This window comes from Scyliorhinus torazame, chromosome 17 (genome assembly GCF_047496885.1).
Source record: "Scyliorhinus torazame isolate Kashiwa2021f chromosome 17, sScyTor2.1, whole genome shotgun sequence".
In the NCBI taxonomy this organism is placed as follows: Eukaryota; Metazoa; Chordata; class Chondrichthyes; order Carcharhiniformes; family Scyliorhinidae; genus Scyliorhinus; species Scyliorhinus torazame.
Genome location: NC_092723.1, coordinates 161261972 through 161287293, shown reverse-complemented (window position 1 = coordinate 161287293; position 25322 = coordinate 161261972). Strand labels below are relative to the sequence as shown.

General features: G+C 48.7%; 1 protein-coding gene across 1 annotated transcript in view; it reads left to right on the top strand.

The window, feature by feature from the left end:
- Nucleotides 1-25322, top strand: part of LOC140394338 (vacuolar fusion protein CCZ1 homolog) — a 65843-nt gene that overhangs the window by 24588 nt on the left and 15933 nt on the right. The window contains 6 exon segments of the mRNA XM_072481534.1: nt 392-453; nt 14526-14637; nt 18214-18247; nt 18847-18964; nt 23732-23890; nt 23994-24121. Coding sequence (XP_072337635.1) covers nt 392-453; nt 14526-14637; nt 18214-18247; nt 18847-18964; nt 23732-23890; nt 23994-24121 — 613 coding nt within the window.

Here is a 25322-nt window from a genome sequence, read left to right as displayed (position 1 = left end):
GAGTTGTTGTGGTCTGGAGTGCGCTGCCTGAAAGGTTGGTGGAAGCAGATACAATAGTTTCTTTCACCAGGAAATTCGATAAACATTTGGAAGGGAAAATATTTACAGGGTTATGAGAAAAGAGCCAGGGAGAGTGGGACAGTTTCAACCAGCCAGCCCTGACACAATGGGCCAAATGGCCTCCTTCTGTGCTCGATCATTAAGGCTGAGATTGATCTCTGAACCCAGGGCTGATAGGGCAATTTATTAATCTGAACCCCTACACTCAATAAGTTCTTAGTTGCGATTTATATAATTTACGAATCCAATTTGCGAATAAATTAAGTTAAATGCAATGTTTGGTGTTAATGGCTCCGATGGTATTGAGCTTGTTTTCTCCCTCTGCCCTTAGCTAATTGGTCGCGATTCCCCAGGACGAGGTGGAATAACGGTGAGCCTCAACCATTACGGCAGGTAAGGCTTCCCTTGGCAGCTGCTGACCATTTTTTAAAAAATATATATTTTATTGAAAATTTTTGGCCAACCATCACAGTACATTGTGTATCCTTTACACAGTAATATCACAATATAAATAACAATGGCCAGTTTTATAAACAAGAAATAAATAATATATAAACAAAAACAAAACTAAATGGCAACTGCCTTGTCCCAGATAAATATTCTCCAAAAATATGTTTTAACCGTCCAATATACAATTATCTATAACAACAACCTATACATATTATACTTATATACTTATATATTAACATCCCTGAGAATCCCTCTGGTCCCCCCCCCCGGGTTGCTGCTGCTGTCTTCTTCTTTTCCATTCCCTCTATCTTTCTGTGAGGTATTCGACGAACGGTTGCCACCGCCTGGTGAACCCTTGAGCCGATCCCCTTAGGACGAACTTAATCCGTTCCAGCTTTATAAACCCTGCCATGTCATTTATCCAGGTCTCCACACCCGGGGGCTTGGCTTCCTTCCACATCAACAGTATCCTGCGCCGGGCTACTAGGGACGCAAAGGCCAAAACATCAGCCTCTTTCGCCTCCTGCACTCCCGGCTCTTCTGCAACCCCGAATATAGCCAACCCCCCAGCTTGGTTCGACCTGGACCCCCACCACCTTCGAAAGCACCTTTGTCACCCCCACCCAAAACCACTGTAGTGCCGGACATGACCAGAACATGTGGGTGTGATTCGCTGGGCTTCTCGAGCATCTCGCACACCTATCCTCTACTCCAAAAAATTTACTGAGCCGTGCTCCAGTCATATGCGCCCTGTGTAACACCTTAAATTGTATCAGGCTTAGCCTGGCACACGAGGACGATGAGTTTACCCTACTTAGGGCATCAGCCCACAGCCCCTCCTCAATCTCCTCCCCCAGCTCCTCTTCCCATTTCCCTTTCAGCTCATCTACCATAATCTCCCCCTCGTTCCTCATTTCCCTATATATGTCTGATACCTTACCGTTCCCCACCCATGTCTTTGAGATCATTCTGTCCTGCACCTCCTGCGTCGGGAGCTGCGGGAATTCCCTCACCTGTTGCCTCGCAAAAGCCCTCAGTTGCATATACCGGAATGCATTCCCTTGGGGCAACCCATATTTTTCGGTCAGCGCTCCCAGACTTGCAAACGTCCCATCTACAAACAGATCTCTCAATTGTGTTACTCCTGCTCTTTGCCATGTTCCAAATCCCCCATCCATTCTCCCCGGAGCAAACCTATGATTATTTCTTATCGGGGACCACACCGAGGCTCCCGTCTTTCCCCTATGCCGTCTCCATTGCCCCCAAATTTTCAGAGTAGCCACCACCACCGGGCTTGTGGTGTATTTTTTCGGTGAGAACGGCAACGGCGCCGTCACCATGGCTTGTAGGCTAGTCCCCCTACAGGACGCCCTCTCCAATCTCTTCCACGCCGCTCCCTCCTCTTCTCCCATCCACTTACATACCATTGAGATGTTGGCGGCCCAGTAGTACTCACTCAGGCTCGGCAGCGCCAGCCCCCCATCTATCCCTACTACGCTGCAAAAATCCCTTCCTCACTCTCGGGGTCTTCCCGGCCCACACAAAACTCATGATACTCTTCTCAATCCATTTGAAAAAAGCCTTCGTGATCACCACCGGGAGGCACTGAAACACAAAGAGGAATCTCGGGAGGACCACCATTTTAACCGCTTGTACCCTCCCTGCCAGTGACAGGGATACCATGTCCCATCTCTTGAAGTCCTCCTCCATCTGTTCCACCAACTGCGTTAAGTTTAACCTATGCAATGTACCCCAATTCTTGGCTATCTGGATCCCCAAGTAGCGAAAGTCCCTTGTTACCTTCCTCAGCGGTAAGTCCTCTATTTCTCTGCTCTGCTCCCTGGATGCACCACAAACAGCTCACTTTTCCCCATGTTCAGCTTATATCCTGAAAATTCTCCAAACTCCCCAAGTATCCGCATTATCTCTGGCATCCCCTCCACCGGGTCCGCCACATACACCAATAAATCGTCCGCGTAAAGAGATACCCGGTGTTCCTCTCCTCCCCTGAGTACTCCCCTCCACTTCCTGGAACCCCTCAATGCTATTGCCAGGGGCTCAATCGCCAGTGCAAACAGTAATGGGGACAGAGGACATCCCTGCCTCGTCCCTCTATGGAGCCGAAAATACGCAGACCCCCGTCCATTCGTGACCACGCTCGCCATTGGGGCCCTATACAGCAGCTGTACCCATCTAATATACTCATCTCCAAAGCCAAATCTCCTCAACACCTCCCACAAATAATCCCACTCCACTCTATCAAATGCTTTCTCGGCATCCATCGCCACCACTATCTCCGCTTCCCCCTCTGGTGGGGGCATCATCATTACCCCTAGCAGCCTCCGTATATTCGTATTCAGCTGTCTCCCCTTCACAAACCCAGTTTGGTCCTCATGGACTACCCCCGGGACACAATCCTCTATCCTCATTGCCATTACCTTGGCCAGAATCTTAGCGTCTACATTTAGGAGGGAAATAGGTCTATAGGACCCGCATTGCAGCGGGTCTTTTTCCTTCTTTAGGAGAAGCGATATCGTTGCCTCCGACATAGTCGGGGGCAGCTGTCCCCTTTCCTTCGCCTCATTAAAGGTTCTCATCAGTATCGGGGCAAGCAAGTCCACATATTTCCTATAAAATTCGACTGGAAATCCATCCGGTCCTGGTGCCTTCCCCGCCTGCATACTCCTAATTCCTTTCACTACTTCCTCTATCTCGATCTGTGCTCCCAGTCCCACCCTCTCCTGCTCCTCCACCTTAGGAAATTCCAGCCGGTCCAGGAAGCACATCATTCTCTCCTTCCCATCCGGGGGCCGAGCTTCGTATAATCTTTTATAGAATGCCTTGAACACTCCATTCACTCTCTCCGCTCTATCTCTCCTTCCTCATCCCTCACTCCCCCTATTTCCCTCGCTGCTCCCCTTTTCCTCAATTGATGGGCCAGCAACCTGCTCGCCTTCTCCCCATACTCATACTGTACACCCTGTGCCTTCCTCCACTGTGCTTCTGCAGTACCCGTTGTCAGCAAGTCAAATTCTACGTGTAGCCTTTGCCTTTCCCTGTACAGTCCCTCCTCCGGTGCCTCCGCATATTGCCTGTCCACCCTCAGAAGTTCTTGCAGCAACCGCTCCCGTTCCCTACTCTCCTGCTTTCTTTTATGTGCCCTTTATTGATATCAGCTCACCTCTAACCACTGCCTTCAGCGCCTCCCAGACCACTCCCACCTGGACCTCCCCGTTATCATTGAGTTCCAAGTACTTTTCAATGCACCCCCTCACCCTTAGACACACCCCTTCATCTGCCATTAGTCCCATGTCCATTCTCCAGGGTGGACGCCCTTCTGTTTCCTCCCCTATCTCCAAGTCTACCCAATGTGGAGCGTGATCCGAAATGGCTATAGCCGTATACTCTGTCCCCCTCACCTTCGGGATCAACGCCCTTCCCAAAACAAAAAAGTCTATTCGCGAATAAACTTTGTGGACATAGGAGAAAAACGAAAACTCCTTACTCCTAGGTCTGCTAAATCTCCACGGGTCTACTCCTCCCATCTGCTCCATAAAATCTTTAAGCACCTTGGCTGCAGCCGGCCTCCTTCCAGTCCTGGATCTCGACCTGTCCAGCCCTGGCTCCAGCACCGTATTAAAATCTCCCCCCATTACCAACTTTCCCACCTCTAGGTCCGGGATGCGTCCTAGCATGCGCCTCATAAAATTGGCATCATCCCAGTTCGGGGCATATACATTTACCAAGACCACCGCCTCCCCCTGTAATTTGCCACTCACCATCACGTATCTGCCCCCGCTATCCACCACTATGGTCTTTGCCTCAAACATAACCCGCTTCCCCACTAGTATAGCCACCCCCCTGTTTTTCGCATCTAGCCCCGAATGAAACACCTGCCCCACCCATCCTTTGCGTAGTCTAACCTGGTCTATAAGTTTCAAGTGCGTCTCTTGTAACATAACCACGTCTGCCTTAAGTTTCTTAAGGTGTGCGAGTACTCGTGCCCTCTTTATCGGCCCGTTCAGCCCTCTCACATTCCACGTGATCAACCGGGTTGGGGGGCTTTTTACCCCCCCCCTTGTCGATTAGCCATCCCCTTTTTCCAGCTCCTCACCCGGTTCCCACGCAGCTGTGTCCCCCCCAGGCGGCGCCCCCCCGCCTACCCCACCCCATTCTGGCTCCCCCCTCTCTCCAGCAGCAGCAACCCAGTAACTCCCCCCTCCCCCCCCCCCCCCCCCCCGCTAGATCCCCCACTAGCGTAGTTACACCCCCCATGTTGCTCCCAGAAGTCAGCAAACTCTGGCCGACCTCGGCTTCACCCCGTGACCTCGGCTCGCACCGTGCGACGCCCCCTCCTTCCTGCTTCCCTATTCCCGCCATGATTATCATAGCGCGGGAGCAAAGCCCGCGCTTCCCTTTTGGCCCCGCCCCCCATGGCCAACGCCCCATCTCCTCCACCTCCCTTCCTCCCTCCACCACCACCTGTGGAAGAGAGAAAAGTTACCACATCGCAGGATTAATAACATAAAACTCATCTTTCCCCCCCTTTTTCCCCCCTCTTCGCCCCCCATACTCGCCCCACCACTTTGTTTCAAACGTTCTTTTTTAGTAACCCGCTTATTCCAGTTTTTCTTCCACAATAAAAGTCCATGCCTCATCCGCCGTCTCAAAGTAGTGGTGCCTCCCTTGATATGTGACCCACAGTCTTGCCGGTTGCAGCATTCCAAATTTTATCTTCTTTTTGTGAAGCACCGCCTTGGCCCGATTAAAGCTCGCCCTCCTTCTCGCCACCTCCGTACTCCAGTCTTGATATACGCGGATCACCGCGTTCTCCCACCTACTGCTCCGAGTTTTCTTTGCCCATCTAAGGACCATCTCTTTGTCCTTAAAACGGAGAAATCTCACCACTATGGCTCTAGGAATTTCACCTGCTCTCGGTCCTCGCGCCATCACTCGGTATGCTCCCTCCACCTCCAGCGGACCCGCCGGGGCCTCCGCTCCCATTAACGAGTGCAGCATCGTGCTCACATATGCCCCGACGTCTGTTCCTTCTACACCTTCAGGAAGACCAAGAATCCTTAAATTATTCCTCCTCGCGTTTTTCTCCAGCACCTCCAATCTTTCCACACATTGTTTATGGTATGCCTTGTGCATCTCCGTCTTCACCACCAGGCCCTGTATATCGTCCTCGTTCTCGGCAGCCTTTGCCTTCACGACCCGAAGCTCCCGCTCCTGGGTCTTTTGCTCATCCTTTAGCCCTTCGATTGCCTGTAATATCGGGGCCAACAGCTCCTTCTTCATCTCCTTTTTAAGCTCTTCCACGCAGCGTTTCAAAAACTCGTGTTGTTCAGGGCCCCATATTAAACTGCCACCTTCCGACGCCATCTTGGTTTTTGCTTGCCTTCCTTGCCGCTGCTCTAAAGGATCCACCGCAATCCGGCCACTTTCCTCTCCTTTTTCCATCCGTATCCAGGGGGGATTCCCTTCTGGTTTACCGCACAGTGCTTTTAGCCGTTAAAAATTGCCGTTGGGGCTCTTATTAAGAGCCCAAAAGTCCGTTCCACCGGGAGCTGCCGAAACGTGCGGCTTAGCTGGTCATCGCCGCACCCGGAAGTCTGCTGACCATTTATTATGGTAGGAGCCTGATGTACAGCCAGTGGTACTTCCCCTGTAACGTTGCACTCAAACCATCCCCAATCAAATGCCACTTCAACAGTATCTGCGGGCCCCTGCACTTCAGCCGTCCTCCCCCATTATCAACCACGACCACTTGGTTTTCAAATCCCTCATGGTCTCGCCTCTCCCTAGCTCAGCAACCTCATCCAGCCCCACAACCTTCTGAGATCTCCCTGTTCCTTCAGTTTTGCCGTCTTGCACATCCCCAATTTTTATTGTGCCTCCATTGGTGACCGTACATTCAGAGGCTGAACCCCCAGGCTCTGTAATTCCCACCCTAACCCTCTCTGTCTCTCTACATCACTTCCTCCCTTTAAGATGCTCTTTAAAATTACCACTTGACCGAACTTATGGTGATCTGCCCTAACATTTCCTTAAGTGATTAATTTTGTCCGATTAATGCTCCTGTTAAGCTCCTTGGGAATTAGTAAACGAGAGGCGCTGTGATGAGCTGCTGGATTTGCCAGAGGGTGTTGCTGCTTCCTGACAGTGAAAGCAGAGGATTTAGTGATCAGTCCACTCGAGGGCTGCAGCTGGTATGAGACAGCAGAGCCAGTCTGTTTGGATCTGCGGGAGGGGAGCTAGAGAGGGAAAGCTCTGTGCTATTCTATCTGCCAACTTGGAACCGGACTCCTCCGTGCTCCTTGATGGTGACAGGAGGCAGACTGGCAGACTAGCCAATGCACTCAACATCTCAGTGTGCATGCTTATCAGCACTCCCCTATACGCTGCCCCATCACCATATCCAAGTTCTGTGTGAGCTATGGCTCTGTTGATTAAACTCTCGGGCGAGATTCTCCGACCCCCCGCCGGGTCGGAGAATCGCCGGGGGCTGGCGTGAATCCCGCCCCCGCCGAAACTCCGGTGCCGGAGAATTCGGCAACCGGCGGGGGCGGGATTCACGCCAGCCCCCAGCGATTCTCCGACCCGGATGGGCCGAAGTCCCGCTGCTAGAATGCCTATCCCGCCGGCGTGGATTAAACCACCTACCTTACCGGCAAGGCGGCGCGGGCGGGCTCCGGGGTCCTGGGGGGGGGGGGGGGGGGCGCGGGGCGATCTGGCCCTGGGGGGTGCCCCCGCGGTGGCCTGGCCCGCGATCGGGGCCCACCGATCCGCGGGCGGGCCTGTGCCGAGGGGGCACTCTTTTCTTTCCGCCTTCGCCACGATCTCCACCATGGCAGAGGCGGAAGAGACTCCCTCCACAGCGCATGCGCGGGGATGCCGTGAGCGGCCACTAACGCTCCCGCGCATGTGCCGCCCGGCAATGTCAATTCAGCACCAGCTGGCGGGGCACCAAAGCCCTTTTCCGCCAGCTGGCGGGGCGGAAAACAGTCCGGCGCGGGCCTAGCCCCTCAAGGTGAGGGCTCGGCCCCCCAAGATGCGGAGGATTCCGCACCTTTGTGGCAGCGCGATGCCGGACTGATTTGCACCGTTTTTGGCGCCGGTCGGCGGACATCGCGCCGATTACGGAGAATTGCGCCCCTCATTTCTGAGCCAGCAACTTGTGGTCAGGTCCCACTTAAGCATAAAAATCAAGGCTGACACTCCAATGCAGCACCGAGGGAGTGCTACACTGTCAGATGTGTCCTCGTTCCTCATATTTATGTCCTCATATTTATCCATATCCAATGATTTTTCATGTAAGGTATGATCTGTCTGGGCTGTACGCAGAACAATATTTTTTACTGTACCTCGGTACACGTGACAATAAATCCAAATCATTCAAGTGAACGCAAAAGCTCCCGTCTGCACTACTTAAAAGAGAGAGTGGGGAGATCTCCATGCTGCCCTTCAAAATGTATCTCACAGCATCACAAAATGATTATCTGCTCATTGTCACATTGCTATTTCTGGGAGCTTTCTGTGCGCAAATTGTCTTTAAAGCTCTTTGGCATATTTGGTGGTTGTGAAAGGCACCATATAAATACATGTCTTTCTTTTCACACAAGTGCCATTCAGTGACCATCTCCAGCAAGAGAGAATCTAGCTCCCTGCCCTTGAGATTCAATGGCATCACTGTTGCCAAATCCCCAACCACCAATATCCTGGAAACACCCACCGTTGATCAGAAACTGAATTGGACTGGCCACATAAATACTGTGGCTACAAGAGCAAGTCAGAGGCTGGGATTTCTGGCGAGTAACTCGACTCCGAATACCCAAAGCTTGTCCATCATCTCCAAGACACAAGTCAGGCGTGTAATGGAATTCTCTCCACTTACTTGGATGAGTGCATCTCCAACAGCACTCAAGAAGCTTAACACCATCCAGGACAAAGCAGCCTGCTTGATTGCCATCCCTTCCACTACCCTAAACATTCACTCCTGCCACTGGCACAGAGTGCCGGCAGTGTGTACCAGGTACAAAATGCCTGCTGCACGAGGGTGGCACGGTGGCGCAGTGGTAAGGACTGCTGCCTCACAGCGCCGAGGTCCCAGGTTCGATCCTGGCTCTGGGTCACTGTCATGTAGAGTTTGCACATTCTCCCCGTGTTTGCGTGGGTTTCGTCCCCACAACCCAAATGATGTGCAGGGTGGGTTGATTGGCCACGCTAAATTGTCCCTTAATTGGAAAAAATTAATTGGGTACACTAAATTTAAAAAAAAAAATGCCTGCTGCACTTCTCCGTGCCTTCTTCAACAGCGCCTTCCAAACCCTTGACCACTACCACCTAAAAGGACGAGGGCAGCTGTTACATCAGAACACCAACACCTGCAAGTTCCTCTCCAAGTTACTCACCATCCAGACTTGGAAATATATCGGTGTTCCTTCACTGTCGCTGAGTCACAATCCTGGAACTCCCTCCCTTACAGCACAGTGGGTGTACCTACACTACATGGACTGCAGCAGTTCAAGAAGGCAGCTCACACCACCTTCTCAGAGGCAACTAAAGATAGGCAATAAATGCTGGTCTAGCCAGCAACACACATCCCGTCAACAGTGTGGCACAGTGGTGAGCAATGCTGCCTCACGGTGCTGAGGACCCGGGTTCGATCCCGGCCCCGGGTCACTGTCTGTGTGGAGTTTGCATTTTAGTTTGAGAGCAATGGAGACCCATTGTCTGCGTGGGTCTCACCCCCCACAACCCAAAGGTGTGTAGGGTAGATGGATTGGCCACGTTAAATTGCTCCTTAATTGGGAAAAAAAAAGAATTGGGTACTCCAAATTTATTTTTTAAAAAGCAAAATACAAGAAAAAAAATCCCGTCAACAAATAAATGGAATAAAGACGGTATGGAAGAATTCCTTGTTGTTCGACCTGACTTTGAATCCCAGTATTTGAGTAGGGGGGCAGCCTGTAGAGTTCTTCCCGGTATGAGCTGGTGTTCCTGTGGACTGGGAGATTTGGCAGATAACTCACGTTCCTGTGATGGTGAAATGGCCTTGGCGGTAAAGGTGCTCCAGAGATGTCTCGGAGCTGGAATCGCCTGCCTTGCGAGGGTTAAGGGGGAGGGAGAGAATTTCAAAAGTCAGGCAAACCATGTGCCCTGGGTGCTGCGACGTGAAGGTCAGGTGAGTGTTGCAGTAGGCGGGTGAGAGGGAATAGAGAAATGAATGGAAACTCACAGTGTGGACAAATCTGCACCAATTCATTCAAGGCTAGACCATCGCAATGTGGGGGTGTAACTGGGCAGAGTAGAATAGGGGGTAACAGAGTGGGGTGTGGCAACCTGGGGCTGGAAGGCAGAGGTGGATAAGGGTGCCGTGTCGAGCTAACTGACCAAAGGAGTGAATACTCTTAACTAAACAGTGACATAATTTCTGGGTTAATGCACTTAGCTTCCTATTGCTTTTAAAGCCCCCACTGCTTGGCTCCAGGAACCAACTGCACCCACTCTCAGTAATTCAGAAATGCACCACAAGTCCAAATTTAATCTTGTATGAGTAGGTGTGAGCCAGTTAATTGCATTGGCATGGTATGCTGCTGTGAAAGCTGGAGGTGTCATTTTTCCAGCTGTAAGTGTTAAGCTTGGCGTGTTGATCTCTGTATTTTGTGTGGGGGTGGAGGGCCAGGCAGGACAGGCTTTCACAAACCTGCTCCCCACAAACAGCTTTAGAAGCTGCGACATTGGCAGCACAGCCGTGTGGTGGTGAGTGGAGGGGACCTCCCAAACTCTCAACCTCTACCGCCTAGAGGGACAAAGGTAACAGTCGCCTGGGAACACCACGCAAGATCCACTCCAAATGACACAGCATCGTCACTTGGAAATATATCGGCTGTTCCTTCACTGCTGCTGGGTTAAAATCCTGGAACTCCCCTCCTAACAGGGTTGTGGGTGTACCTACCTGTGGGTGGCTCAAGAAGGCAGCTCACCATCACCTTCTCAAGGGCAATTGGGCATGAACAATAAATGCTGGCCTAGCCAGCGACACCCACATCCAGAGAATGAAAATGTGATCCATTCCCAATTTCAGTAAGTACATTACTGTGTCTCAGTACAGACTGTGACAAGAGACTCTGAAGTCAGGGTTTGAATTGTCTCACAAATAGAGACAAGAGTGTGCTGCGTGACTGGCAGCGGAGAATCGATCTTGAAACCTACCGCCGAAAGGCTCCTTTATTTACCCAGCTCTGTGGCAGCCAGTGTCCTGGTATTTCATTTAGAATGGGGACCTGGTCTTTAAAAAGGCAACATGTTCTGTGAACTGAGGCTATTATTCGTGAGGGGATGTTTTGAGAAGTTTCCCCAGAAGCCTGTACCTGAGGTGGGGTGTGGAGGCCAGCGCTTTTAGTTTGAGAGCACCTATTTGGTGCACTGCAAGAACCCATGATGGGTGAGACTGAGAGTAGTTAATCTGTTGTCTTGGTTGAGGGAGGAAGAACAAGAGATTCCAATGGTTGACTCACTCTAATTATAGGAACTCGTGAAGCGTTCAGGGAGATGTGGTAAATAACCAGCATTTTATACGGCTCCAACATAATCTCCCTGCTCTTGTATTCAATGCCTGAGGAAGGAGCAGCGCTCCGAAAGCTAGTGACATCGAAACAAACCTGTTGGACTTTAACCTGGTGTTGTCAGACTTCTTACTTGGTTAATAAAGGTAAGAATCCAAGAAGAGAATAACGTGTTGGGTTTATTTGTGCCTGCTACTGAATTTGTTTTGGCATAAAAGACCCATCTATGAGCTGAAATTCCTAAATGGTCAGGGAAATCCCACTGTTGGGGCAGCATGATGGCGCAGTGGGTTAGCACTGCGGCCTCACGGCGCTGAGGTCCCAGGTTCGATCCCGGCTCTGGGTCACTGTCCATGTGCAGTTTGCACATTCTCCCCGTGTTTGCGTGGGTTTCGCCCCACAACCCAAAGATGTGCAGATAGGTGGATTGAACACGCTAAATTGCCCCTTAATTGGAAAAAAATGAATTGGGTACTCAATGAGATCATGGCTGATCTTTTGTGCACTCGGCTCCACTTTCCAGCCTGAACACCATGACCCTTGATCCCTTTGTTCTTCAAAAAACTGTATCATCGCTTCTCAGTCTTTTGGCTAAGATCAAGTATCTGGAGATTGAGCCTTTGGGTTCAGATCTGGTATGTCTCTCTTGTGGGGACCATGAATTCGATTCAATTTGAATTAGTTTTTTGGAGCAGGCGAGGAGCTGGATTAGGGGTTGGCCCCTGACCCACACTCTGAGCCCTGGCTTGGTAACTCAGAAAAGGAAAAATGTATTAAAAAAAAAAAACTGTGTATCTTTGTTTTGGAGACGTTTGGTGGGGGAGCCTCTGCTGCTTCGCTGGGCGGGGAATTCCAGATTCGCGGCCCTTTGGGTGGGGATGTTCCTTCTGGGCTCGGTCCTGGATCTACTTCCCCTTGTTTTGAGGCTGGGCCCCCTCGTTCTGCTTCCGCCCGCCGGTGGAGACGACCTGGCTGCGTCTGTCTTGTCTATTCCCGTCATAACTTTGTGTGTTCGGTGGGATCCCCCCCCCCCGCATCCTTCTGGATTCTGGCGGGTGCGGTCCCGGTCTGCTTGGCCTCTCCTTGTGGTCCAGCCCCTCCAGCCCTGGGATTGGCCGGGTGGGTCTCCTCTGCGTACCCTCCTGCACCAGTGCGTCCTTTCTCCGGTGGGGGGACCAGGGCTGAGCACGGTGCTCCAGGTGTGACCTCACTAACACCTTGTACGGTTGAGGCATGGCCTCCCTCGTCTTGGGCTCCATCCCTCTGGCGATGGGGGACGGGGCTCCATTTGCATTCTTGGTCGCCTGTTGCACCTGTAGACCAGCTTTTTGCGGCTCGTGCACGAGCGCGCCCAGGTCTCTCTGCACAGCGGCATGTTTTGATATCTTATCATTTGGATGGTAGTCCCTTTTGCTGTTGTTCCTCCCAGGGTGGGTGGCCTCACGTTTGTCGCCGTTGTGTTCCATCTGCCAGACCCTACCTAGCCCTTTCGATTGGCCTGTCTGGATCCCTCTGTAGACTTCCGATGTCCTCTGCACTTTTTGCTTTGCCACTCATCTTGGTGTCGTCTGCAGACTTGGACACGTTACACTTGGTCCCCAGCTCCAAATCATCTGTGTGGGTTGTGGACAATTGTGGGCCCGGCACTGGTCCCTGAGGGACACCACAGGCTGCTGGTTGCTGGCCAGAGAGGCACCCATTGATCCCCACTTTTTGCTTTCTGTTGGTTGGCCAGTCCTCTGTCCAAGCTACTGCTTTGCCCTGGTGCCATGCGTCTTTATCTTATGCAGCAATCTAAGCACCGGCATCAGATGAAGCATACATGGGTGTAGTGTTAATGAGGTCAGTCCACAAGAGGGTCATTTAGGAGTCTGGTGACAATGGGGAAGAAGCTGTTTTTGAGTCTGTTCGTGCGTGTTCTCAGACTTCTGTATCTCCTGCCCGATGGAAGAAGTTGGAAGAGTGAGTAAGCCGGGTGGGAGGGATCTTTGATTATGCTGCCCGCTTTCCCCAGGCAGCGGGAGGTGTAGATGGAGTCAATGGATGGGAGGCAGGTTTGTGTGATGGACTGGGCGATGTTCACGACTCTCTGAAGTTTCTTGCGGTCCTGGGCCGAGCAGTTGCCATACTAGGCTGTGATGCAGCCCGATAGGATGCTTTCTATGGTGCATCTGTAAAAGTTGGTGAGTTAATGTGGACATGCCGAATTTCCTGAGGAAGTATAGGCGCTGTTGTGCTTTCTTGGTGGTAGCGACGACGTGGGTGGACCAGGACAGATTTTTGGAGATGTGCACCCCTTGGAATTTGAAACTGCTAGCCATCTCCACCTCGGCCCCGTCGATGCTGACAGGGGTGTGTACAGTACTTTGCTTCCTGAAGTCAATGACCAGCTCTTTAGTTTTGCTGGCATTGAGGGAGAGATTGTTGTCGCTGCACCACTCCACTAGGTTCTCTATCTCCCTCCTGTAATCTGACTCGTCGTTATTCAGGATGCAGCCCACTATGGTCGTATCGTCAGCAAACTTGTCGATGGAGTTGGAATGGAACCAAATTTTGCCACACAGTCGTGTGTGTACAGGGAAGTAGAGTAGGGGGCTAAGTCTGCAGCCTTGCGGGGCACTGGTATTGAGGACTATTGTGGGGGAGGTGTTGTTGTTTATTCTTACTGATTGTGGTCTGTTGGTCAGAAAATCGAGGATCCAGTTGCAGCGTGGGGAGCCAAGTCCGAGTGGTAAACCCACGCTGCTGGCATTGTTCTGCATTATAAGCCAGCTGTTTGTACAGTGAATGGTAGAACCCTCAAGAGTATTGACAGTCAGAGAGATCTGGGTGTACAGGTCCACAGGTCACTGAAAGGGGCAACACAGGTGGAGAAGGTAGTCAAGAAGGTATACGGCATGCTTGCCTTCATTGGCCGGGGCATTGATTATAAAAATTGGCAAGTCAGGGCAGTACGGTAGCATGGTGGTTAGCACAATTACTTCACAGCTCCAGGGTCCCAGGTTTGATTCCAGGCTTGGGTCACTGTCTGTGCGGAGTCTGCACCTTCTCCCCGTGTGTGCGTGGGTTTCCTCCCACAGTCCAAAGATGTGCAGTTTAGGTGGATTGGCCGTGATAAATTGCCCTTAGTGTCCAAAATTGCCCTTAGTGTTGGGTGGGGTTACTGGGTTATGGGGATAGGGTGGAGGTGTGGGCTTGGGTAGGGTGCTCTTTCAAAGAGCCGGTGCAGATTCGATGGGCCAAATGGCCTTCTCCTGCACTGTAAATTCTATGATTCTATATTTAAAAAGAAAAGAAATCCCACTGTTGGAAATGCACACTTGCCACACTGTTCAATAGAAGGCAGATGGGTTGGGGCGGGGCAGGCTTGCTTCAGCGTCACTCTGCCATAGTCGTAATCCTCATAAAAGGATTCTAACCCTGAAGATGTTTGTTCTTCCTCAGATTTCTCACTGGCCCGTATGATATCAACAATCCCGAACTCGCGGTTCGGTTTCCCAGGATCTTTGTGAATACTGACAGTGCCTATGAAGAATTGCACTTGATTGTCTACAAGGTGAAATCTGTCTTCAAACAACCATGCAAAAACCTCATGCAGATAGATAGCAGGGAACAGACTCACACCACAAACAATATTTGAATAAAAGACTAGTGAACAAGTATAAAGAAGGAAACCTTTCCCTTTCTGAAGGCATCACAAGCATCAGATCATCACAAGTGTTGTCCAGCCAGTGAAACACTTCTTGAAGTGTAGTCACTCTCTTGTAATGCGCAAAATGTGGCAGCAATTTGTGTACAGCAAGCTCCCACACATATCAGAGTGCTAATGACCAGACAAACTGGTTTAGTGATGTAGGTTAAAGGAATAAATATTGGCCAGCACACCATCAGGCTCTTCCTTGCATAGCCCCATCAGATCCTTCACATCCTCCTCAGGCGGAATCTTGAGTTTAACATGTCATCTGGAAGCAGCACCTGTAACAGTGCAGCACTCTCTCGGTGCTGAAGTGTGCGTGTCAACCTGGAGTGGGCCTTACCATTTGGCTCCAGATGACAGAGTGCTATTCACTGGGCTTTGGCTGCTATTAAAGTCCAGTACCTGCAGTCACATTCATTTTGTTCTTGTGCAATGTGGCAAATCTTAAATAATTAACAAGGGACTTAACACCCTTGAGTTTACAGGTAAATACAAAATTGTGTAATCGAGACCTACCCTCATTAGTTTGTGACATGGCCAAAACACAAAAGCGATACTAACTTGAAGCCAACCTGTGTGGGTGTCGCTGCCCCTGTTTGATTAATGCTGCCGTATAGTTCAGAGAACTGAGAAAAGTTCTTTGGTGATGCAGTTGTTTGAGCACAAAGGTAACTGATCCTGCCTTCAGCTGATCCATCGTATTGGATTTTTTGGGATAAAAAGGCCATGTAAACTCTACATGTAGAAGTGAAGCCATGGCCCAGAGAGACATGTGGCCCCAGATAGGAATCAAAACCTGGCCAATAACAAGTGATTAGGGCAATTAAATGGGGGGTTTATGATTTACATCAACGATCTTTCTTATAGGGGATCACTTATTGGTAGGCTATCACTGTCCTTGGGTTGACTCGTTGTAGCCCTCAGAATATTTCTGCTTCCCTCCTGAATTAAGCAGTATAAATCCTGGTTGGGTTTCTGATGCTCAATAGTCTCTCGATCATTGGCCCGTTCTTTACTGGCGCTGCACCGCTCCCTTTAGGTTGTGGAGGCAGTTGGCTAATTTAAGGATTCGCTCATTCTCCATTAAGGATCATCATCCCCCCCCCTCCCCGAGCACTCTGCCCATAACCATTGCCGCTTCCTCGGGTTAGCTGTAATACTTAACCTTCATCCAAGACTTGGGGTGATCAGAGACTGGTGGTACTGTCCCCCATCATGGAACAGTCACCGGTTTTAACTCCTGACCTGCCCTGACCTCCAAAGTAAAGGTTTTGATCACTGAATACAGATGATTTGTTCATTCTCTCCATGCTGTGTGTGGGAGTTTGTGGAGTGAGAATTGGTTGCTGCGTTTCCTACATTACGGCAGTGACTACATTTTCAAGCAGTACTTCATTGGCCGGTGGTGTAGTGGTTAGCACTGCTGTCTCACGGCATTGGGTTTTGATCCGGGCTCTGGGTCACTATCCGTGTGGAGTTTGCACATTCTCCCTGTATTTGCGTGGGTTTCGCCCCCACAACCCAAAGATGTGCAGGCTAGATGGATTGGAAATTGCCCCTTAATTGGAAAAAATTAATTGGGTACTCTAACTGTATTTAAAAAAAAATTCTTGTAATGCCCAGATGCAGTAAAACATTATTGGCCTGTTGCAGTTTGTTTTTGGCCGAGACCAGGTTCTGCCGTTTTTTGGCTATGTTTCCCGTCATGTGTTTTTTTTTCTACTGTTTGTGTCACTGTATAATTAAACAAAACAACTTCAGTTGCAGTGTTATGACACTCCCACCAGAGGGCAACAGTTGGGGCATCAAATCATTTAAAGTTAATATTTTTAAAAATTAAAATCACAAACTGAGGTTTAATTCTTGAGGAATAGAATGATTGATTCTGACTTAGGGAATATATAGAAGTTATTGCATTTAGCATATCAGAACACATTGGGCGGGATTCTCTCAGCACACGCCGGGCCGGAGAATCGCCGGGCCGGGCGCGAATCGCGTGACGCCGCCCCACCGATTGTCCGGAGAGCGGAGAATCAGCGCCATTGGCGCTGGCGCGGTTAGCGCGCCGCCGGTCGGGGGCCGCTCTACGCGGACCCCCCAGCGATTCTCTGCACGGTATGGGCCAAGTGGCCGCAAACCAAATCCGAGTCCCACAGGCGCCATCCACGTGTGGTATTACCCGGCGGGATCTCGGCATGCATCGGGGGGGGGGGGGGCCCTCTCAGCTGGGGGCCCTCTCGGCTGGGGGCCTCTTTTGCTCCGCGTCGGCCTCTATAGCCCTACGCCATGTTGTGTCGGGGCCGGCGCGGACAAGGAAGCCACTGCGCATGCGCGCAACCGTGCCGGTCGCAGTGCGCATGCACGCATTCGTGCATGTGCAGACTAACGGCGCCCATTTGACGCCGGTATTGGCAGCTGGAGCGACGTGGGTCGCTCCAGTGCCGTGCTCGCCTACTGAGGGGCTCGGAATCGCTGCTCCTGGGGGCCTGTTGACACCATCGTGAAACGCGACGGCGTTTACGATGGCGTCAACACTTAGCCTCTGGATCAGAGAATCCTGCCCATTGTACGTAGTTTGTGTAGCTTCATTGTAGGTTAAATATATCACTGATTTGAGGACTTGTTATTTTATTTATATAGTGTTCAAAAAAGACATTTTGTTGAAGCTTTTCATCTTGCACTCATCAACAGTCACAAGAATACCAACATCAGGGGAAACTACAACTTTATACTGTATGAGAAGCTGTTTATATTGTATGTGATCTGATTGGCAAGTGGACTCTGATTTGTAGAGATGTTGCCATGGAGAATGTACCAGTTGATGGTGACTGACACTTAACTGCCAAGCATTATTGGAAATTTAAACCTGTGCTTGGCAATTAAACAATACTTGTTTCCCCTGACATTGTTATTCTTGCGATTATCCTGATCAGTGCAAGATGAAAGTCTTTGACGAAATGTATTTTTTCAACAATTCCCATTCTGTTCCACCAAAAAACTAGATGCATTATTATAATCACGGCCATGTAATATTACGGGCAGCACGGTAGCATGGTGGTTAGCACAATTACTTCACAGCTCCAGGGTCCCAGTTTCGATTCCTGGCTTGGTTCGCTGTGCAGAGTCTGCACGTTCTCCCCGTGTGTGCGTGGGTTTCCTCCGGGTGCTCCGGTTTCCTCCCATAGTCCAAAGATGTGCAGGTTAGGTGGATTGGCCATTCTAAATTACCCTTAGTGTTCAAAATTGCCCTTAGTGTTGGGTGGGGTTACTGGGTTATGGGGATAGGGTGGAGATGTGACCTTGGGTAGGGTGCTCTTTCAAAGAGCCGGTGCAGACTTGATGGGCTGAATGACCTCCTTCTGCACTGTAAATTCTTATGTAAAAGGTTCTACGTTTCAATTTTAGCATGCTTACATGCTTTGTTTATGTTTCCAGGCTATGAGTGCAGTGGTGTGTTTTCTGATTAATGGTGAGTTACTTTATTTAATTGTTTGGAACCTGTTTTAATTTCTAATATTTATATCGTTTTCCATTAAAGATCCCACAGTAAATTTGCATGTGGAAGACCAGCTTGGTTCATTCATCCAGTTGGATACGCATCTTCACCCATTGCAGTATTTAATTTATTATTAAAAGTTTCCAATATTTCTGCCTCTATTCTAGCCAAGCTTCCATATTATACGTTGATCAGTCATTTAAATCCATTTCTAAAAATGAAGGTGTAAATTTTACCCATATTCGTTCATCTAGGTTGTAGTGCCATCCTAATATGAGGTATTCAGTGGAATTTGTTGAGAGAACGCTTTGAAGACACATTTGGTATCCTTCTCTCCCAACACTCCTGTTGCTCACTGACCTATTCTGACTCCAAGCCCAGTAATGTTTTGACAAGGAAAATTCTTATCCTTGCATTTAAATCCCTCCATTAATGCCCTCTCTATCCTTGTAACCTCCTCTGAGATATGTGATTACCCCAATTCTGGCCACTTCCTTTGATGATCCCCCCCCCATTCTTTTTTTACCATTGGAATGGTGATGTTAATATTCATGTTTTATCCTTGTCCTTAGCCTCCGTGGAGCTGACTCGAGAATTTTGCCAGAGGCTGGACAACCTTGTGGGACCTCAGCTCACACTCCTGGCTTCAGATATCTGTGAACAGTTCAATACAAACAAGAGGTTATCCGCGTAAGTATAAACAGACCTCTTGTAGTAAAGCAGATCACTGCAATGAAAAGGGATGTATATGTGCATCCATGGGGAACTAGACTGCCCCAATAAACGGGATCATAGAATCCCTACAGTGCAGAAGGAGGCCATTCGGCCCATCGTGTCTGCACCGACCCTCTGAAAGAGAACCCTATCCCTGCAAACCCGTAACCCCACTTATCCCGCGCACCCCTGAACATTCAGGGCGGTTTAGCACGGCCAGTCCACCTAAATCCTTCACATTTTTGGACTGTGGAAGGAAACCGAAGCTCCTCGAGGAAACCCACGCAGACACTGGGAGAAAGTGCTAACTCCACACAGTCACCCAAGGCAGGAATTGAACCCGGGTCCCTGGCGCTGTCAGGCAGCAGTGCTAACCACTGTGCCACTCGGAAATCTGCAGAAAATGAGTAACTTTGGGGAAATGAATGGGGGTGGGGTAGGTTTAATATTCAGAAATGTTGACAGTAGCAATTTAAATGGAAGATCCTGAGCACCATTTTTAATAAGAGCAGGTGCATTCTCCCTGATGGTTAATATTTATTCCTTACTCAACATCGCTAAGAGATTATTTTGGCATTATCACACTGATATTTGTGGGATCTTGCTGTGTGTAAATTGGCTGCAACGTTGCCGATGTTACATTATTGACTACTCTTCAAAAGTACTTCATTGGCTGTGAAGCACTGTGGGCTGTTCCAGGATTGTGAAAGGTGCTATATAAATACAAGCTATCTGTTCCTGTGTCTGCCATCTTGTCATATTCCTTTAGTTAGTTATTTTCCTTCAATCGCCTCCATAAATCTATTTTTAAATGTTGATCTGATCTCAACCTCGGTTGCTTACTCCGTTAATGTATTCCGCATTATTACACTCCTCTGTATAAGAAACCTTTCTCCTGCTCTCTGACTTAAATCTTTTGTGTCAATGTTCCCATCTTCTAAACCCTTCCATTACTGGGAACCGGTCTGTTTCAAAATATTAATTTTCCCATTGCCACAGCGGCACGTACTTCACTGGCTGTAAAGCACTTCAGAATGCCCCGAGGTTATGAAAGGTGCTTTATAAATACAAGTCTTTTTTTTTTTAATCCTTGCTCCACCCTGTCGCAATTTTAAGCATCTCTATTGAAGCACCCCTTAACCTCCCTGTTTGTTCACATTTGTATTTCCACATGCCAGGCCTCTCTGTTGCCTCAATATCTTTCCCGTTGTGGAGAGATGTAAGCCACTTGCAGTACTCCAGCTGTGGTCTTCTGAGAGTTTTATATAGAATGACACAGCTTGGCATAGACCTTACAGCACCGAAGTGAGCCGTCCAGTTCAGTTGTTTCAGACTGGGGTTTATGCTGTGTTTAAGGCACTCCCATATTCCTCCTCATCATCTAACACTGTCCACATAATCCTCTATTTCTTTCTCTATGAGGCCAGGACTCAGGAAGCTGGCTGGTTTACTAGGAATGGCTTGTTTCCCTGTTGTAATCTGTAATTCTATACAATTGTAACACTGTTACCCGAGCTGAGATCAGCTGTTTCCACACAGTTCGATCGCAGTGGCTCCATCCAGTGAGCCATCGGGGAAATCATTTTTTGTTTTGAAATTCCACCTTCAAAGCTTGAATGTTAAATGCCTGAAATGTACTCGTTAAAGCTGGAGATTAATTAATGAATTGGGCTGGAAATTAATTAATGTATTGGGCTGGAGATTGATTAATGAATTGGGTTGGAGATTGATTAATGAATTGGGCTGGAAATTAATTAATGAATTGGGCTTGAGATTCATTAATGGGGCTCTGCAGCTTTTGAGGCTCACTGTTCGATTGTTTCGATTTCAGGCCTTTCGCGAAGTCTGTCTTTCTGAATCATTAATTCCTGTTGTTTTGCCAGACTCTCTTGTGAGATTACGTGAGGGAACCAGGGGCCCTTCTTACTGATTAACTGTATCTATGACTTTTAATGCCCGACATGCCTCCTGAAGGCGCTGAATACAATAAGTTATCTACATTACCTGTGGGTGGCACAGTGATGAGCAATGCTGCCAAGGGCCCAGGTTCAATTCCAGCCTTGAGTCTATTTGGTGTTTGCACTTCCTCCCTGTGTCTGCGTGAGTTTCCACTGGGTGCTCCGGTTTCCTCCCACAGTCCAAAGATGTACAAGTTAGGTGGATTGGCCATGTTAAATTGCCCTATAACGTCCAAAGATGTGCAGATTAGGTGGGGTTACGGAGTGACTGGAATAGGGCGGGGGAGTGCGCTTAGGTAGGGTGCTCTTTCGGAGGGAAGGTGCAGACTCGATGGTTCTACTAGTGTGAGAAAGAATTGATGGTACAAACTAGAGACGTATCACAGGACAAGAACTTTATGGCTCAGTCTCTGAGCAGTTGTTCATGATCATCCAAATAATTAATTTAATAGGATATGCCTCTTGTTACTCGATATCCAGGATCAGCCATATTGTTAATTAATTTTTAACTGCAGTGCAAATGATTATGAAATTGATGCCAGGCATTTTGAAGATTACATCCAAGTTATATCTGCTGAGTCTAATACTTTTCAGTACACACAATTTTAAGTGCCCGACAATAGATAGTTTATTTGAAGTAGTTACCTTTAATGCATTGGTATAGCTTGTGGATCCCTTGCTAAGTTTACATCCAAACATACGTGTGAACATACGAATTAGGAGCAAGAATAAGCCACTTGGCTCCTCGAACCTGCTCTGCCATTCATAAAGTTCACAGCTGATCTGATTGTGGCCTCAACCCCACATTCTGCCTACCCCCAGATAACCTTTGTCTCCCTTGGTTAGGCAAGAACCTATCTATCTGCCTTAAAAATATTTGTTGACCCTACCTCCACCAGTCTCTGGGGAAGAGAGAGCCCCAAAGTTCCGCAACCGTCTGAGGGAAAATATTTCTTCTCATCTCCATCGTAAATGGGAGGCCTCTTATTTTTAAACTGTGTCCCCCAGTCTAGTCTCTCCCACAAGAGGAAACATCCTCTCCGCATCCTCCCTGTCAAGTCCCCTCAGAATCTTGTATGTCTCAATAAGATCACCTCTTAATCTTCTAAACTCCAATGTTTACAGGCCCAGCCTGTCCAACCTTCCCTCATCGCAACTTACTTTCCTAGCTGGAGGATAGGAGCTGGAAAATGAGATTAAAATGAGCGGCTAATTTATTTTCATTTTTTTGGCCGGCACAGACGCGATGGGCCGAATGGCCTCTTTCTACGCCGTAACTTTTATTTAAAAAAAAATTTTGAGTACCCAATTCATTTTTTCCCATTAAGGGGCAATTTAGCGTGTTCAATCCACCTACCCTGCACATCTTTGGGTTGTGGAGGCGAAACCCACGCAAACAGGAGGAGAATGTGCAAACTCCACACAGACAGTGACCCAGAGACAGGATCGAACCCGTGACCTCGGTGCCATGGGCAGCTGTGCTAACCACTGCGCCACCTTGCTGCCCCACTTTTCTATGGTTCTATTTTTGTGTCATCAGCAAACTTAACAACCATCCATTTGGTCCCTTCTTCTAGTCATTGATATAGATTATAAATAGTTGAGGCCCGAGCACTGCTCCCTGTGGCACTCCACTCGTCAAATCTCACTAGGCTGAAATGGACCCAAAATAAACCTGCGACACTGTATCCTTTTGCAATAGTAGTATAAAATTATGGTGCTTCCCACAGTGACTTGGAGGAGGAATTGTTTTACTACTAAGTCGGACAGGAGTCACCACCCTCCATTCTTCCAGCGGCGCTGGCGGTGAACCCTGCCCCATCCCGCACAATGAGAATTGTCTACTTTTTCCCTTGCTGCTTATCAACAGGGTCTCTCTCTTCTCTTCCAATCTCCCCGTCATTCCTTTCAGTCGGTTTCCTTTTCAACATGTCCTCTCTCTACCCTATGGCATAGGGCACTGTGAGGGATGCCCCATATGTGACACAGGATAGACTGAATCGCATTTACGTTCGCTTCATTACTTTGCTCACACGCTCAACCAGTTCCTGCTGCTCGTTCAGCATTGACACCCCATAGGCTGCAAGGTGCCAAGGTTGGACAGAGCAGTGATTGCCTCCAGCTTTTCCCCCAACAGAGCAGATTGTCATCATGCAATTGGCAGTCAGTACCAGAAGAAGGACAGGTTTTGCACAATATGATTTAGGAAAATTATGAATCAGGAAGCAGAGACTTGACCAACAGGGAATGAGGACGCTGATCGTGGCAAAACATTCCATCAGTCTGTTACAAAGCTTGGGTGTAACATGCACTTACTGTCACAATTTGTGATGACTCTTTTCTCTCACCCTCTGAAAGGGCACCCTAGCTAGGCCCTCTCCCCCCACCCTATCCCTGTAAACCCACTTAACCTTTAGACACACATATGGGCAATTTATGATGGCCAATCCACCTAACCTGCACATCTTTGGACTGTGGGAGGAACCCGGAGGAAACCCACGCAGATGCGGGGAGAACGTGCAAACTCCACACAGTCACCCAAGGTCGGAATTGAACCCGGGTTCCTGGTGTGTGAGGCAGCAGTGCTAACCACTGTGCCGCCCTGCTGTCGCACGTATATGAAAACATAAAATTTAACATTCAGTGGCTTTCTCATTTAAATAATGTTTTTGGAATTATACGCCAAATAAATGTGATGGTGAAGGGAGAGAGGAGGGCTATACCTAAAGTAAGAAGGGGAAAAAATGGCATCAGTCAAACTTTGATGCACTTCTTTATCTTGCAGACCAGAAAAGGAACCACATTTCAAATTTATTTATTTCAACCACATGAACCTGGCTGAGAAAACAACCATCCACATGCGTAAAACATCCAGCATGTCCTTGACATCGGTCCACCCTGACCTAATGAAGATCCTCGGGGACATTAACAGTGATTTTTCAAGGTACTCCCTTGATTTTCTTAAACTGGGACTTTTCAAAGATGGGCAGTTATTTATGGCGAGCTTTATTTGTTCTTGCTTAACTTGCGTATTGTAATTTGCGCAGGGCTGATGAGGATGAAGAGATCATTGTGAAGGCGATGACGGATTATTGGGTTGTTGGCAAAAAGTCCGACCAGCGGGAACTTTACGTAATCTTGAGTCAGAAGAACGCAAATCTGATCGAAGTTAATGGTAAGTGGATGGTATTCTTGGAACCTGATTTTGTAATCCTCCCTCGATTGTCGAAGATTTTACCAGAACTGGGAGGGTTATAACATCAGGAAACACTGAACAGATTGGTTTCTTTTCTGTAGAAAAGAGAAGGGGAATCTGATAGAAGTCTTTAAAATTATGAAAGGATTTGATAGGGTGGATGTAGAGAAAATATTTCAACTTGTAAGGAAAACTGAGACAAGGGTCCATTACTATGAGGCAGTCCTTTAATATTATCCAATAGGGAGTACAGGAGAAACTTCTTTACCCAGAGAGTGGTGAGAATACTGTGGGTACAAAAGCAGGTCAGGGGCTGGAAATTCTGTGGTAACTAATTCACATCCTGACCCCCCAAAATCCACCATCTGCAAGTCAGGAGTGTGATGGAATACTCTCCTTTTGCCTGGATGAGAGCAGCTCCAACAACACTCAAAGACCTTGGACACCATCCAGAACATTGCACCCCGCTTGAATGGCACCCCATCCTCGACCTCAAAAGTTCACTTCCTTCACCGATAGCATAGTGCCAGCACTGTGTACCGCCTACAAGGTGCACTGCGGCAACTTGCCAAAGCTCTTTAAAGAGCACCTTCCAAACTCACGACCACCACAATTTAGAAAGACCAGGGCAGCAGATGTATGGGAACACCACCACCCTCAAGTTTCTCTCCCAAGTCACACACCATCCTGGCTGGGAAATCTTGAATATCGTAATTCCTTCACTATTGCTGAGTCAAAACCCTGAAACCTCCTCTTTACCATTACTGTGGGCGCATCTTCACCACGTGGACTGGAGCGATTCAACAAGACAGCTCACCACCATCTTTTTGGGGGAAATTTGGGATGAGCCACAGCTTGCCAGCAACACTCGCATCCTATGAACAAGAGAATGTGGAAACTGCTACTGCAAGTAGCTGCTGAGACATATTGCACGGGTGGCTTTAAGAGGAAGCTAAATAAACACATGAGGGAGAAAGGAAAGAAGGAAATATTGTAATGAGATGAAGAGGGGTGGGAGGAGGCTCTTTATGAAGTATAATTACCAGCATGGACCAGTTGGGAGAAAATGCCTGTCTCTCTGCTGTAAATTCTATGTGAAGTATTTGTATTGTAGCATCACGGGTAGTGATCATAATCTGATTATCATCAGAGGTACAACTGAGCAAACAGTGGAATCAAA